At 43.7% G+C, this 17,323-nt stretch overlaps 1 protein-coding gene across 1 annotated transcript in view; it reads right to left on the bottom strand.

Annotated features, from left to right (window-relative positions):
* Positions 1-14,087, bottom strand: part of Trip4 (thyroid hormone receptor interactor 4) — a 54,555-nt gene extending 40,468 nt beyond the window's left edge. The window contains exons 1-5 of the mRNA XM_045160387.1: positions 13,977-14,087; positions 7,891-8,060; positions 5,953-6,086; positions 3,659-3,868; positions 533-611 (exon numbers count right to left, since the gene is read on the bottom strand). Of these exons, the coding sequence (XP_045016322.1) occupies positions 533-611; positions 3,659-3,868; positions 5,953-6,086; positions 7,891-8,060; positions 13,977-14,077 (694 nt within the window). The 5' untranslated portion in view covers positions 14,078-14,087. The remainder of the gene's footprint in view (positions 1-532; positions 612-3,658; positions 3,869-5,952; positions 6,087-7,890; positions 8,061-13,976) is intronic.
* Positions 14,088-17,323: the final 3,236 nt, after the last annotated feature.

Here is a 17,323-nt window from a genome sequence, read left to right as displayed (position 1 = left end):
CCCCCAACACCTCAGCACTGAAGCAGACCAAAAATGAACCCAACATGGCTCAGGGATACTTTGTGGAAGAGGGGGAGGAAAGAATGTTGGAGCCATATGTTGGGTCAGGATATGCAGAGACATTTATTGCACCAATAACTGTGGGCTAACTCCACAAGGCATGACCCATATACCTCAACAAGGAGGGGCCAATGGGGAGGGGGTAGGTCATGGATGAGCCTAATAATGGTACCAAACTGCCTGTATTTGCTGAATAGAAAACTAATAAAAAATAAATAAATTAAAAAAAAAAAGGCAGCAGAGGTAGGAGAATTGCCATGAATTTGAAGCCACCCTGAGACTACATAGTGAATTCCAGGTCAGTCTGGACTACACCAAGACCCTACCTTGAAAAAATCAAATAAAAAAGAGAAGAAAAGAAAAACAGGCTTGAATGAATATGTTGCATACCATGACATAGAAAAAAAAAAAATCACAGAAACAACAAAATGCACCCACTGCCATGGTGATTCAATTATAAAACTGTGTCTACCTGCCATAAGCTTCTTCAGCAATTTTTGGCTTTTGTTTGAGTCACGCTGTAAAATATCCTGTTCTTCTTGAGTACATACCTATATAGTAACAAAAGAAAGGTACATGATTCACTTTTTTTTTTAAATTTTTTATTTATTTATTTGAGAGTGACAGACACAGAGACAAAGACAGATAGAGGGAGAGAGAGAGAATGGGCGCACCAGGGCTTCCAGCCTCTGCAAACGAACTCCAGACGCGTGCGCCCCCTTGTGCATCTGGCTAATGTGGGACCTGGGGAACCGAGCCTTGAACCGGGGTCCTTAGGCTTCACAGGCAAGCGCTTAACCGCTAAGCCATCTCTCCAGCCCAATTCACTATTTTTTAAATAATTTATTTATTTCAGAGAAAAAGAGAAAAATGGGCATGCCACAATCTCTAGCCAGTGCAAGCAAACTTCAGACGCATGTGCCACCTTGTGCATCTGGCTTACATGGGTACTGGGGAATCAAACCTGAGTCCTTAAGCTTGGCAGGTCAGTGACTTAACCACTAAGCCATCTCTCTAGCCCCCAGTTTTTTGTTTTGTTTTGTTTTTTTGAGGTAGGGTCTCATTCTAGCCTAGGCTGGCCTAGAATTCACTATGTAGTCTAAGGGTGACCTCAAACTCACAGTGATCCTCCTACCTCTGCCCTCTTAGTGCTGTGATTAAAGGCATGTGCTACCATGCATGGCTCTTCCTTTTTGTTATGTTTGATTGTTCCAGTCAGAGTCTTACTCCAGGCCAGGCTGACTTGGAATTCATAGTAATCTTCCTTACCTAAGTCTTCAAAGTGCTAACATTAAAGGCCTGAGTCAGCCGGGCGTGGTGGCGCACCCCTTTAATCCCAGCACTCAGGAGGCAGAAGTAGGAAGATCACTGTGAGTTTGGGGCCACCTTGAGACTACATAGTGAATTGCAGGTCAGCCTGGACTAGAGTGAAACCCTACCTCAAAAAAAAAGGGGGGGGGGGGCCTGAGTTACCACACCCAGCCTCACTTCTTTTTTTAATGAGCTACACAAAAAATTTATCTCACTGCAAATACTTCTAAAGGACTGAATGGAATACATGTGTGTGCACGCACACACACACACACACACACACTCACCAATTTCCAAGGACAGATATTTGATTTTGATGAGACTACAGAGAAAATCATGAAACTTTTTCAAAAGCCACCCAGTTCTAATAATAAAGTGCCAATTTGATTAGAAAATTACGAGCAGTTTTAAAAAAATGTTATTAGCCGGGTGTGGTGGCGCACGCCTTTAATCCCAGCACTCGGGAGGCAGCGGGAGGAGGATCACCATGAGTTCGAGGCCACCCTGAGACTACATAGTGAATTCCAGGTCAGCCTGGGCTAGAATGAGACCCTACCTCGAAAAACCAAAACCAAAACAAAACAAATAAATAAAAAAAAATATTATTATTAGAAAGAACCAAAAGAATGCTGGGCATGGTGGTGCATGCCTTTAATACCAACACTTGGGAGGCAGAGGTAGAAGGATTGCCATACGTTCAAAGCTACCCTGAGACTGCATAATGAATTCCAGATTACCCTGGGTTACAGCAAGACCATACCTCAAAAACAAACAAACAACAAAACAAAACAAAACAAAACAGACAGACCGACAGAACAAACCAGAAGCCAGGTTCGATGGGATGCGTGTATAATCTCAGCACTTGAGAGGTGGGGGGGCGGAGGATAAGACATCCACAGCAAGCCCTGGCTATGAATCAAGCTCAAGTAGCCAGCTTGTACTGTAAGAGACCCGAGGGGAGGGCACAAAACAAAAACATAGTAAGGGGCAAGAGAGATGGCTCAGCTATTAAAGGTGCTTGACTGGAAAGCCTGCCAGCCAGGATTCCGCTCCTCAGTACCTACAAAAGCCAGACACACAAAGTGGAACAGGCACTTGGAGTTGATTTGCAGAAGAAAGAGGCCCTGGTGTGTAAATCTCTCACCCTTTCTCTCAAGCAAATAATTAGAAAATAAAGCTGAGCATGGTGGCATATATCATAAAATCCCAGCACGCAATAGGCAGAGGTAGGAGGATCAACATAAGTTCAAGGCCGTTCTGTAACAACAGAGTTCCAGGTTAGTCTGGGCTATAGTGAGACTCTGCTTCAAAAGAATCCAAAAATAATTAATTTTTAAAAAATGCAATGACTGTAGGAGCTAGGCATTATGGTACACCTATAATCCAAATACTCAGGAGGTTGAAATGGGAGGATCATGAGTTGGAGACTAACCTGGTATACATAGAAAAAAAACCTGGTATCAAAAACCAACCTCCCATCACCAAGCATGTGGTGCACGCCTTTAATCCCAGCACTATGGTGGCAGAGGTAGGAGAATCACTGTGAGTTCAAGGCCACCCTGAGACTACATAGTGAATTCCAGGTTAGCCTGGGCTAGAGTGAGACCCTACCTCAAATAAATAAATAAATAATAACCTCCCCCACCAAAAAAAAAAAAAAAAACTGTTGCAGTGACCCACACTTTGAATCTCAACCCTCCAGAGGCAGAGGTAGAAGGATTGCTATGAGTTCGAAGCCAGCCTGAGATTACAGAATAAATTTCAAGTCAGCCTGGGCTAGAGTGAAACCCCCACCTCTGTACCCTACCTTGAAAAACCAAAAGGACTGGAAAGATGGTTTAGCAGTTAAGGTACCTATAATGCCAAAGAACCCAGGTAAGCCAGATGCACAAGTTGGCACATGCATCTGGAATTCATTTGCAGTGGCTAGAGGCCCTGAAGTGTCCATTCTCTCTCTCTCTGTCTGCCTCTTTCTCTCTTTCTCAAGTAAATAAATTAAAATAAAAAAAGAAAACAAAAACAAAAATACCCCTAAACAGAAAACATATTTCCCTACCAAAACACAAAAACTCTCCTCAGCAACAAACTACTGGGTTCTTTACTAACCCAATCTTTGCTATTTCAGTTCAATGAACTTATTTCTGTTTCAGCCTCTGAGTGCCAGAATTTCACTAGACATGTTAGGGGAGACATTCACTAAAGAAAAACAGAAATTACAAGGGATCTGAATAGCCCTGTGTATTAACTTAAAGCATGGTAAAAAACAAAGGGGAAAAAAGGACTTTACCAATGTGCCACAGAACAGGCAGGGGCCAGAACCCTCTTGCTCACAGACAATGCGCCCACAGATCAGACAGTTGTTGATGAGCTTGTGCTTCTGGCCCAGGCAATCGCAAGGGTGGCGACCAGGAAGTAGGACTGCAAGTTTGTCCTGTCCCTCTCTTGTGTATAAATTGACAAATTTTGTCTTCTTCTTTGCCGAGTTGCTTTCTTGTGCCTAATTGTACAAAGACATCAGGAGAATACTGAATGATGACAACAATGAAAAGAATCAGGGTGGAAATATTTCAGTTCTCTTCACTGATGACTTACACATTATCCAAGCATTATGAAAGGAAGTAGAAACTAGTTGTAATTGGGTCTGAGGAAACATTATTCTCTAGAAAAAACTAATTTATGGTTACCTAGCTTTTTCTGTTAGTAGCTCTCAGCATCCTAGTATTATTACAAGTTAAATGAAACAAAGGAAGAAGCGTATTTTATATCTCTCAAAAACATTCCAAATACAAACATGTTATGATTCAAATGCAGTGAGGTTGTTTCTTTTGTTTTGTGGTGCTGGAGATTGAACACAGAGGCCTGTGTGTGCTAGACATGTGCTCTGCTGCTGAGCAACACTCTCAGCCTTCAATATGTCTTTTTCTTTGGGACAGGGTGTCATGTATTCCCAGCTGGCATCAAACAGGGCTGGAGAGATGGGTTAGCGGTTAAGGCCTGCAAAGTCTAAGGATCCAGGTTCAATTCCCTAGTACCCACGTAAACCAGAAGCACATGGTGGCACAGGTGTCTGGAGTTCCATTGCAGTGGCTACAGGAATTGGCACGCCCTTTCTTTCTCTCTCTCTTTCTCCCTCTCTAATAAATAAAAATTTTCTAAATTATAAAAAAAAGGCCAGGCATGGTGGTGCACACCTTTAGTCCCAGCACTTGGGAGACAGAGGTCGGAGGATCGTGGTGAGTTCAATGCCATCCTGAGACTCCATAGTGAATTCCAGGTCAGCCTGGGCTAGAGTGAGACTCTACCTCGAAAAACCAAAAAAAAAAAAGAATGTTTACTGATCCCACCTGTCTTCTGTAAAACATCAGTTCAACTCCTGGATATATACTCAGAAATATGCAAATCAGTCTTTCAATTCTCCTGCTCCAAATGTGTGCATCCCACCTTCCTTATCACCCTTCTTTTCTTCTTTTCTTTCTCTCTGTTTTGTGTGTGTTTGTGTGTGTGTGTGTGTGTGTGTGTGTGTGTGTGTGTGTCGAAGTAGGATCTCACTCTAGCTCAGGCTAACTTAGAATCCACTATGTAGTCTCAGGGAGCCCTCACGGTGATCCTCCTACCCGTGCCTCCCAAGTACTGGGATTAAAGACTTGGCCACCACGTCCAGCTTCTTTCTGTCTGATACACACCTGCCTCTCCCCCTTCCTTTTTCCCATTACAATAAAGTCTTAGACCCAAAATCCTAAATAAATAAATAAATAAATAAATAAATAAAACAGAGGGGCTAGAGAGATGGGTTAGCAGTTAAAGGGACTAAGGGACTTGCTTGCAAAGCCTGATGGTCTGGGATAAATTCCCCAGGACACATGTAAAGCCAGTTTTGGCCCCTCTTCCCTTTATTTTATTTTTTGAAATAGGGTCTCATTGTAGCTCAGGCTGATCTGGAACTCACTCTGTAGTTCCAAGCTAGCCTTGAACTCACAGAGATTCCCCTACTTCTCCCTCCCAGGTTTTGGGATTAAAGGTGTACACCACCACTCCAGCCTGGAAAATGTTGAGTTCCACTAAATATTCCTCATCCCGGGTTGGAAGTGCAGCTCAGTGACGGAGTGCTGACATAGTAAACACAAGGTCCGTCCTGAGCGCCATCAAGCAAACACTCCTGCCTAGCATGGTGGCACACCACTGTCATCACAGCACTTAGGAGGGAGAAACAAAAAGATAAAAATTTCAAGGGCAACATACAGTGAGCTCAGTACCAGCTTGGGACAACTAATACCTTATCTCATACAAAAAGAAGTACATGCAACATGCAGGAGGCAGAGGTAGGAGGAGGGCCGAGGGTTCAAGGCCACCCTGAGACTACACAGTGAATTCCAGGTCAACCCGGGCTAGAGTGAGACCCTACCTCAAAAAACAAACAAATAAACCAGAAAGAAGTACATAATCATTACCACTCCTCTCACTAAAAATTCAAGCATAATGTTAAAAATTGCGTTTGTGGACCAAGTTGCACACTTTGCTCTTCGAAATGTTTCAGTCACTTCTCCACATGGAGAGAAAAGGCTTGGTGTTGTAAGTGCTTACCTTGGCCAAATCAAAAGGTGTTTTGACCTCTACAGTTGTATCAGGTTCAGCAAATGCAGGAACTTCCTGTTTGTTTCTTCCTTTCCGCCTACCTCGCTTCAGCTGGTCTGTGGACCTCTGCCCATCTATAATTTCTTTGAAGAATGAAATATAGTACAGAGATATAAAGCTCTATAAATTTCTGTAGCTAATAAATACAGGATGACAGTATTTACAGTCCAAGCATCATGGGCTGGGGAGAAGGCTCAGTTGATAAAAGTACATGAGGATCTGCATGAAAATGCTGGGCATGGAGCCATGCCTGTAATGGACACTTGGGAGACAGAGACAGGTGGGTCCCCAGGGCGAGCTGGCTGGCTAGATGGCCATATCTTTAAGCTCCAGGTTCAAGTGAGAGACATTGTCTCAAAAAATAGGTGGGAGCCGGGTGTGGTGGCGCATGCCTTTAATCCCAGCACTCGGGAGGCAGAGGTAGGAGGATCGCCATGAGTTCGAGGCCACTCTGAGACTCCATAGTTTATCCCAGGTCAGCCTGGGCTAGAGTGAGACCCTACCTCGAAAAACCAAAAAATAAAAAAATAATAAGTTGGAGTGCCATAGAAGGAGACATACAATATCAATCTCTGGCCTCCATACACATGTGCACAAACATATTCACCTATACATATACGACACGCATATAATATATACATGCAAAACAACAACAACAAAAAACATGAACTCAGGTAGAATTGCTCTCAATCAAAATCAAATTTAGAGGCCAGGCATGGTAGCACACAACTTTAATCCCAGCACTTGGGAGGCAAAGGTAGGAGAATTGCCATGAACTCGAGGCCACCCTGACTACATAATTACTTCCAGGTCAGCCTGGACATGAGCAAGAACATACCTTGAAAAAAAAATTAAATTTAGGTTGGACATGGTGTCACATGCCTTTAATCCAGGCACTTGGAAAACAGAGGTAGGAAGATCACTGTGAGTTTAAGGCTAGCCCAAGACTACAAAGTGAGTTCCAGGTCAGCCTAAGCTAGAATGAGAAACTACCTCAAAAACAACAACAAAACATGGGTATTAAAACAATATTCACTGGGCATGGTGGCTCATGCCTTTAATCCTAGCACTCGGGAGGCAGAGCTAGGAGGATCGTTGGGAGTTTGAGGTTCAAGGCCAACCTGGGCAAGAGTGAGACCCTACCTCAAAAAAAACAAACAAGCAACAACAACAACAACAACAACAAATTCATGGGCTAGGGAGATGGCTTAGTGGCTAAGGCATACACCTGTGAAGCCTAAGGACCCAGGTTCGATTATCCAGGTCCCATGTAAGCCATATGCACATGGTGGCTCATGTGTCTGGAGTTCATTTGCAGTAGCTAAAGGCCCTAGCATGACCATTCTCACTCTCTCTCCACCCTTGTCTCTAATAAATAAATAAAATAAAATAAAACAATATTCATAAACGTGGCATAGTGGTATGTGCCTTTAATTACAGCATTTGGGAGGCAGAGATAGGCAGATCACTATGAGTTCAAGGCCAGCCGGAGACTACATAGTGAATTTCAGGTTAGCCTGGGCTAAAACAAGACCCTACCTTAAAAAAAAAAAAAACACCTTCAATATTCATTATTAGCTGGGTGTGGTGGCACATGCCTTTAATCCCAGCACTTGGAAGGCACAGGTAGAAGGATCGCTGTGAATTCAAGGCTACCTTGAGACTACACAGTGAATTCCAGTTCAGCCTGAGCTAAAGTGAGACCCTACCTCAAAAAGCCAAAACCCTACAAGCACACTAAATAGAAGTGAACTGAACCATATCTGTATAAGACTCTCTTTGAGTTAGCTGTGAAGAAATACAGTGGCAGAAGGTAACAAAGTATTTAACACTGACCCTTTACCAACTAGAGTATTTTTCAGTCTTTATTCAGTTACACTCACTCACCATCTTTCTTGCAATACTGCTGTAAATGATCAGAAATCAACTCTTGATCATTCTTTTGCCATTTAGTTATAAGATCTTCTATGAATTGACCTTTCTTGCCCTCATTTCCTTGGAGGAGGTCTGTCATATATTCTCGTATCTCTTCAATATTCTCAATTGACAAAACATACCTCAGGAGACAAAGATATATATTATTAAAACAAAGCCAGGCACAGTGGTGCACGCCTTTAATCTCAGCACTTGGGAGGCAGAGGTAGGAGGATCGCCATGAGTTCAAGACCAGCTTGAGACTACGTAGTGAATTCCAGGTCAGCCTGGGTCAGAGGGAGACCCTGCCTTGAAAAACCAAAACCAACCAACCAACCAAACAAACAAACAAAAACCCCAAAAACCAAGGATACAGTATCTTATGTTTTTCAATAAGCAAAACACAGATTAAGGTCACAAAAACTACTCATTGGGGCTGAGATATAGCTTAGTCATAGAAAGGTGCCTAGCATGCATATGGTCCTGGGTTCAATCCTCAAGAAATGTTTAAAAACAAAAATCATTGGTTGCTTAGACTAGAGCAAGACCCGACTTAAAAAAAAAAAAAAGGAAAGAAAAAAAATTAGGGGCTGGAGAGATGGCTTAGCGGTTAAGTGCTTGCCTGTGAAGCCTAAGGACCCCGGTTCGAGGCTTGATTCCCCAGGACCCACGTTAGCCAGATGCAATGGTGGCGCACACACCTGGAATTTGTTTGCAATGGCTGGAGGCCCTGGCGCGCCCATTCTCTTTCTCTCTCTTTTTCTCTGCCTCTTTCTCTGTCTGTTGGTCTCAAATAAATAAATAAAAATTAAAAAACATTAAAAAATTCTTTAAAAAAATTCTTCATTAATTTATAGAGAGTGTTAAGTTTGAGCAAAGTACTATGCTAGATGCTATACTTAACCGCTGCACATCTCTCCAGCCCAAGGTCAGCCTGGGCTAGAGTGAAACCCTACCTTGAAAAAACAAAAGACAAACAAATAAATAAATAATAAAATAAAGCTGGGCATGGTGGCACATGCCTTTCATCCCAGCACTCAGGATGCAGAGATAGAAGGATTGCTGTGAGTTCAAGGCTACCCTGAGACTACAGAGTGAATTCCAGGTCAGCCTGTGCTAGAGTGAGATCCTACTTTGAAAAAAATAACTCTATCTCAAAAAAACAAAAATAAAATAAATTGATTAAATAAAATAATAAAATATTTAAAATAATATTTCTGCTTCCCAAGTGCTGGGATTAAAGGTGTGTGTGCCACTATACCCAGCTCCAATAACTATATTGTAAATCTAAAAAGATTCTCTAAAATCTAAACTGTCTTATTTTTGCTAATGATAGGAATACGTAACCTAACCAGTTATTAATTTTTAAAGTATTATTATTTATTTGAGAGAGAGAAGGAGGGAGAATATGGATTTGCTAAGTCCTCTTGCTGCAGCAAACTAAACATATATGCCACTTTGCACACCTGGTTTTACTGGGGAACTGAACCCAGGATGGCAGACTTCTCAAGCAAATGTGTTTAAACGATGAACCATCTCTCCAGCCCCCAGTTATTGCTTTCTTTTTTTAGATTTTTTAAATTATTTTATTTTATTTATTTGAGAGAGATAGAGAGGGAGAGAATGGGCACACCAGGGCCTCCAGCCGTTGCTAACAAACTCCAGACACATGTGCTACCTTGTGCATATGGCTTACATAGATCCTGGGGAATCAAGCCTGGGTCCATTGGCTTTGCAAGCAAACTCCTTAATCACTAAGCCATTTTTCCAGCCCCCCAGTTATTAATTTAATATTAAAAATTATAAAGCAACAAGATAACTGCCCACCATAACACTTGCCACCTCTTCCACATTTGCCAGGGTCCAGGAAAACTTGCAGTGGAAGTGGTGCCATGCTAGCCTGACAACCAGCTGCAGGGTGATAAACCTCGAAAACCCCCCAAAAGTTTTAAAATGTTCATTGATAGGGGAAGGAGTAAGTGAATTAAATTTTTGGATTTTGCGATATGTAACATGTCACAGGTAAAAGTTTTATTTTTTGTTTTTCGAGGTAGGGTCTCACTCTAGCTCAGACTACCTGGAATTCATTATGGAGTCTCAGGGTGGCCTCGAACTCAATGGCGATCCTCCTACCTCTGCCTCCCGAGTGCTGGGATTAAAGGCATGTGCCACCACAGACAGCTAACAGTACTTTTTTTTAATTTTTTTTTTAATTTTTTTTTGTTTATTTTTATTTATTTGATAGTGACACATTGAGAAAGAGGCAGATAGGAAGAGAAGAGAGAGAATGGGCGTGCCAGGGCCTCCAGCCACTGCAAACGAACTCCAGACGCTTGCGCCCTCTTGTGCATCTGGCTAACGTGGGACCTGGGGAATCGAGCCTCGAACCGGGATCCTTAGGCTTCACAGGCAAGCGCTTAACCACTAAGCCATCTCTCTAGCCCGACAGTACTTTTTTTTTTTGATAAAACTTTTAATTATAACTCACCTGAGGACATGATCACAAAATGATAGTTACTGCAGCAGATTATGTAGTTGATGTTCTCACTTGCCATAAAAGGAATGTATATCAAGCTGGATGTGGCGGTTTTCCGAGGTAGGGCCTCACTCTAGCTCAGGCTGACCTGGAATCCACTATGTATTCTCAGGGTGGCCTCGAACTCTCAGCGATCCTCCTACTTCTGCCTACTGAGGGCTGGGATTAAAGGTGTGCACCACCACGCCCAGCATCCTGTGCTATTTTTTTTTTTATTCTGTGCTATTTTTAACATTTAGGCCAGACAAGACCAGGTGTGTTCAGGGTTCTATGGATGTAAACATATGCATTAATTTCAACTAAATGCCAGACAAGCACAGCAGATGCTTTCATCACAACATAATAGCCTGCTCTGCAACAATATCTATTAAGTGGTTCAAATAGTACTTATGGTTAGATCTTAGTAGATGTTATAGTTAGCTCTGGTGCTTACGTTCAGAACACTTTTGTCTAACTTTTGCTAGAAAGATTTAAGTGGCTAAGTGTGTGTGTAGTGGCACAGGTCTTTAATCCCAGCTCTTGGGAGGCAGAGGTAGGAAGATCGCTGAGTTCAAGGCCACCCTGAGACTCCATAGTGAATTTCGGGTCAGCCTGGACTACAGTAAGACCCTGCCTCAAAACACCAAAAACAAAAACAAAAGAAAGATGTGGGGAGGGAGGGTATTACCATGGGATATTTTTTATAATCATGGAAGTTGTTAATAAAAATTAACAAAAAAAAAATAAGAAAGATGTAAGAGAATGTTTAGCCAGTTTCGACCTCAAAGCTGCTGGGCCTGGTCATGCAGGCCCATGATCTCAGCGATGTGGGAGGGTGAAGCAGGGTGGCTGCAAGTCCAAGGTCGGCCTAGGAAATTTAGTGAGGCCCTGTCTTACAATTAAAAGTGAGGACTGAGCTGGGCGTGGTGGCGCACGCCTTTAATGCCAGCACTTGGGAGGCAGAGGTAGGAAGATCACCATGAGTTCGAGGCTACCCTAAGGCTACATAGTGAATTGAGCTAGAGTGAGACCCTACCTCAAAAAACCAAAATAAAATAAAATAAAATAAAATAATAAAAGCGAGGACTGGCATTGTGGCTCAGCTTGCAGAACGCTTGCCTAGCATGTATGAAATCCTGAGTTCATTTCCCAGCACCACATAAAGTGGATGTGGTGGTGCATGCCTGTAATCCCGGCACCCAGGAGGCAGAGACGGTTGTACCAGTATTTCAGTGTCATCTTCAGTTACACAAGGAGTTTGAGGCCAGCCTGAGCTTCATGAAACCCCATCTCAAAACAATAAACAGATAGCTAAAAGTACACTCCAGGGCTGAGAGATGGCATCAGCGGTCAAGACACTTGTCTGAAAAGCCTAAGGACCCAGGTTCTATTCCCCAGTACCTGTGTAAGCAAGATGCACAAGGTGGCACATGCCTCTGGAGTTCATTTGCAATGGCTGCAAGATCTGACATACCCATTCTCTCTCTCTCTCTTTCTCTCAAATAAATAAATAAATAAAAGTACACTCAAGAAACCAGATATGGGCTGTTGAGATGGCTTAGCAGTGTTAAGGCACTTGCCAATAACCAGAGGACCCTGGTTCGATTTCCCAGTGCACACACAAAGCTAGGTACACAAGGTGGCACATGAATCCAGAGTTTGTTTACAGTAGCTAGAGGCTCTGGCATGCCCATTCTCTCTCTCAAATAAATAAAAAAAAAAAATTTTTTTTTTTGAGGTAGGGTCTCACTCTACTCAAGGTTGACCTGGAACTCACTATGTAGTCTCATGGTGACCTCGAACTCATAGCAATCCACCTACCTCTGCCTCCCAAATTCTGGGATTAAAGGCGTGCACCACCACATCTGGCTAAATAAAATACTTTTTAAAAAAATTTAAAAAAAGGGGCTGGTGAGATGGCTTAGCGGTTAAGCGCTTGCCTGTGAAGCCTAAGGACCCCGGTTCGAGGCTTGGTTCCCCAGGTCCCACGTTAGCCAGATGCACCAGGGGGCGCACGCGTCTGGAGTTCGTTTGCAGAGGCTGGAAGCCCTGGCGCGCCCATTCTCTCTCTCTCTCCCTCTATCTGTCTTTCTCTCTGTGTCTGTTGCTCTCAAATAAATAAATTTAAAAAAAAAATTAAAAAAAAAGGGCTGTTGAGATGGCTTAGCAGTTAAGGCACTTGTGTGCACAGCCAAAGGGCCAAGGTTTGATTCCCCAGTAACCAAGTAAAGACAGATGCACAAAGTGGCATATGCATCTGGAGTTTGTTTGCAGTGGTTGGAGGTCCTGGTGTGTCCATTCTCTTTCTCTCTCTGAAGGGTTAATAGCCTTCCTTGAAAACTAAAAGGAACTAAAGAATTAATAGCTATCCCTAAAGCTTTCCGGCAATAAAGAAGTTTGGCACCTTCCCTGAGTGATGCGCTCCTCTTCGCCTAGATGGCTTTGAAGGACCAGAGACCAATTGAGTGTCCTCCCTTAGACATTCCTGGCTGAAGAAGTCTATTCTGAACAAGGACACAAACAGCTACAATTTTCTTATCAACTGCACCTGGTTCAGTCTGTTTTTCTTAGGATCCTCATAAACTTACACCCCAGCCTGGCCCAGTGCTTCAGCCTTCATCCCAAGGGAGAGCTAAGTCTCCCCCCACCCCACTAGCTGGTTCTGTCAATAAATAGTCTGTCTGGAAGTCCAGTGTTCTCTTTTGATTTTCTCTTACACACTCTACCTGTCTCTCCTCTCATAAATAAAGAAATAAAATACTTTTTTTAAAATTAAAAACAAAATAAAAAGAGCCAGGCGTGGTGGCGCACACTTTTAATCCTAGCACTCAGGAGGCAGAAGTAGGAGGATCGCTGTGAGTTCAAGGCCACTCTAAGACTACATAGTGTATTTCAGGTCAGCCTGGCCTCTAGAAAGACCCTACCTTGAAAAACCAAAAAAAATAAATAAACCAGATGTGCAGAAAGCAAGGTATGATGACACATGTCCGTCATCACGGCAGTCCAGAGGCTAAGGCAGGAAGATTACTATGAGTTTAAGGCCAGCCTGGGTAAAAATAAATAAATACCTAGGATATAGCTCAAGTCCACACTATTGTCAACAAAACAGCAACAAAAATGACAACCTAAAATAGAACCCGTGGCTCTCAAGTCAGGAACCACCCCTCATTCATATTCCCGGTCTTATGTGGATGAGGGTTCAAATCCGACAAACTACAACCGTTCAGCGCAAGGAATTTCAGGAAATTCACGCTGCCTTGCCCATTCTCTCCAGAATTTAAGGGAACTGGATCCTGGGACAATCTTACAGGTCCCCAATGGGACATCTGTGGAAGCTGACACGCCTGGGCAGAAGCTGAACGCAAAGTGGCGGCCGACATTCGACCTGCACAGACGCCCGGCCATCCTCTTCTGATCGTTTTTTGTTTTTTTTTTTTTTTTTTCACTCTCTCGTCAACTTTTTTAGTCCTTTCGGCTTCCCTGTGCGCTCTACCGGCGCGCGTCGCACAGCGGCTTCGCGCCCGGAGCTCCAAACCCGTCTTACTGTACGATCTCCTCGCTGACATCCAGGGCGAAGGCTTTCCGCAACTGCTGCGTGCACCAGCGCACCAGAGGCTCCCGGCTCGCGGGCCCAGCCACCGCCATCTTCCGCGGGCCGGAAACAGCTGGGACGCAAAAGCCCCGCGTCCCCGCGCAACGCGGGCCTCGCTCGGAGGGTTCCGCCCGCGCGCACCGCCGCGCCGGCTCCCTCGGCGATCCCGCCCACCCGGGCCCAAAGGCCTGCGGCTCCGACCAGCTTCCTGTCGCGCGTTCGCGCGTGTGGGAGGTGCGCGCGGCTCTCCCGCTTTGTGTCACGTAGAACGCGGGGAAGGCCTTTGCGAAGCCCGAAAAGAAGATAGTTACTCGTACTCGTAAAAGCTGTAGTTCAGGAATGAAACAAAATACTGCCTCGAGCCGGGCGAGGTGGCGCACGCCATTAATCCCACCGCTTGGGGGGAAGAGGGGCTCGAGTATGATAATCGTTATGAGTTCGAGGCGAGTTCGAGGCCAGCCTGTGCTAGAGTGAGACCCTGAAGAAAGGAAGAGAATACTGATGTATATACACACATACATGCATACATACATATACATACATACATGTATATATATATATATATACATACATACATGTACATACACACATGTTTGTTGCTTAAGGCGTTTGCCAGAAAAGCCAAAGGACATCGGTTCGATTCCCCAGGACCCACGTAAAGCAGATGCACAAGGGAACGCATGCGTCTGATGTTCATTTGCAATGGCTGGAGTCCCTGGGGCGCCCATTCTCCCTCGCCCTCTCTCTCTCTTTCTCTCTTTCTTAAATAAATAAATTTTTTTAAAATACATGAACCCCCGAGGGCCTGATGGTCCACCCCTTTAATCCCAACACTCAGGAGGCTGAGGTAGGAGGATTGCCCTGAGTGCGAGGCCACCTTGAGATTGCTTAGAGAATTCCAGGTTAGCCTGGGCTAGAGTGAGAGTCCACCTCGAAAAAACAAAAACAAAAACAAAAAAATAACGAGCAAAAGAGTGTGAGGTGGCGCATGCCTTTAAAAAATACTGTATCAGGGCTGGAGAGATGGCTCGGCAGTTCTTGCCTGCAAAGCCTAAGGATCCATATTTGACTTCCTAGTACCTCGTAAAGCCAGATGCCCAGTGGCACATGCATTTGGAGCTCGTTTGCAACGGCTGGAAGCCCTGATGCTCTCATTCTCTCTTTCAGTTTCTCTTCTCTCTTCGCTTGCAAATTAAATAAATAAAAATATTTAAAAAATTAATTATTTGATTATCCTACTGAGGTGGCAATAAGGCTCAAAAGTAAGGCTTTTGGGTCAGAAATGTTTCATAAGTTATACCTAAAAATGCCAGCATTGACAACACTGATACTCTAACTCTTAAAAAATAAATTATGTTAAAGACAGATATTGTGGCACACGCCTAGCATCCCAGCACTCAGGAGGTAGAGGCAGGAGGGTCAAGAGTTCAAGGCCAGCCTCAGTTCTGTAGTGACTTCAAGGCTAGCCTGGGCTACATGAGAACACTGTCTCAAAATTTAAAAAAGAAAACTTATGCTAAAGTAGTCATAGAACATTCAAGGAATGTTTATATGTAAACTTGCTTATACTAGTAAAAGTGATCAGTGACAGCAAAAATCCCAAATGGCTGTATTTAATGAATTCACAAAACAATATGGAGAAAAATCCACTTGAAAGGAAATAAATAATTCTTTTTTTTTTTTTTTAATTTGAGAGCGACAGACACAGATAGAAAGACAGAGAGAGGAAGAGAGAGAGAATGGGCGCGCCAGGGCTTCCAGCCTCTGCAAACGAACTCCAGACGCGTGCGCCCCCTTGTGCATCTGGCTACCGTGGGACCTGGGGAACCGAGCCTCGAACCGGGGTCCTTAGGCTTCACAGGCAAGCGCTTAACCGCTACGCCATCTCTCCAGCCCGGAAATAAATAATTCTTAAGAAGCACTCAAGAAGCACAGGTAGGAGGATCACCACAAGTTAGAGGCTACCCTATGACTACATAGTGAAATCCAGGTCAGTCTGGGCTAGAGTGAAACCCTACCTTGAAAAATAAACATACAAACAAAAACTTACTATTTGGGGCTGGAGAGATGGCTTAACTGTTAAGGCACATATCTGCAAAAACCTAAGTACCCAGGTTTGATTCTCCAGGTCCCATGTAAGCCAGATGCACATGGTGGCATATACATCTGGAGTTTGCAGTGGCTAGAGGCCCTGGCATGCCCATTCTCACTCTTTGTCTCTCTTCCTTTGTCTCAAATAAATAAATAAAGGGGCTGGAAAGATGGCTTGGCAGTTAAGGCATTTGCCCACAAAGCCAAAGGATCCCGGTTTGATTTACCAGGAACCACGTAAGCCAGATGCACAAGGTAGTGAATGCATCTGGAGTTCATTTCCAGTGGCTGGAGGCTTGGTGCACCCATTCTCTCTCCCTCTCTCCCTTTTTCTGTCTCTCAAATAAATAAATAAATCTTAAAAAAAAAAAAACAAACTATTTGGACTGGTGGGATGGTTTAGTGGTTAAGACCCTTGGTGCAAAGCCAAAGGACCCAGGTTCCGTTCTCCAGGAGACCCATAAGACTGATACATAGGTGGCACATGCATCTGGAGTTCATTTGCAGCAGCTGAAGGTGCGTCCATTCTCTCTATCTGCCTCTTTATTTCAAATAAATAAAATCAATTTGAAAAACTAATTTAAAAAATCACTCTTCACCCAGCATGGTGGCCCATGACTTTAATCCCGGCACTTGGAAAGCAGAGGTAGGAGAATCACTGTGAGTTTGAGGCCACCAGGTAACTAAGTAGTGAATTCCAGGTCAGCCTGGGTTAGAGACCCTTCCTTGGGGAGGGAGGGGGTTAGGAAACAACCTGCCAACCAAACAAACAAAAAAACCACTATACATTGATAGGGAACCTGTTGAGAACAAAGGCATACCCTGAGGCTGGTTGATTATTCAGGATGAAAACAAAACTGAAAAGTAATTGCTAATCCACTCCCTGCTAGTATAATGTTAATTTAACCTATTGCTTAAATCCTTTCCCCCACTCTCCCCCCCTTTTTTGACAGGACTGGTTCCTCTCCTTTTTTTTTTTTCTTTGTCTTTTTAAGATAGAGTCTTGCCATCTAATACAGAACTCAACATCCTTCTCTCTCTGCCTCCAGAGTGCTGAGATTATTAAAGTGCGCTTTAAGGATTCTTTGGTTTAGGGCTGGAGAGATGGCTTAGTGGTTAAGGCACATGCCTACGAAGCCAAAGGACCCAGGTTCGAATCTCCACGTCCCTTGTAAGCCAGATGCACATAGTGGCACGTGTGTCTGGAG

This window comes from Jaculus jaculus, chromosome 10, assembly GCF_020740685.1.
Source record: "Jaculus jaculus isolate mJacJac1 chromosome 10, mJacJac1.mat.Y.cur, whole genome shotgun sequence".
Classification (NCBI taxonomy): domain Eukaryota; kingdom Metazoa; phylum Chordata; class Mammalia; order Rodentia; family Dipodidae; genus Jaculus; species Jaculus jaculus.
Note: the sequence above shows the minus strand (reverse complement) of the source record. Positions and strands in the feature narration are given on the sequence as shown.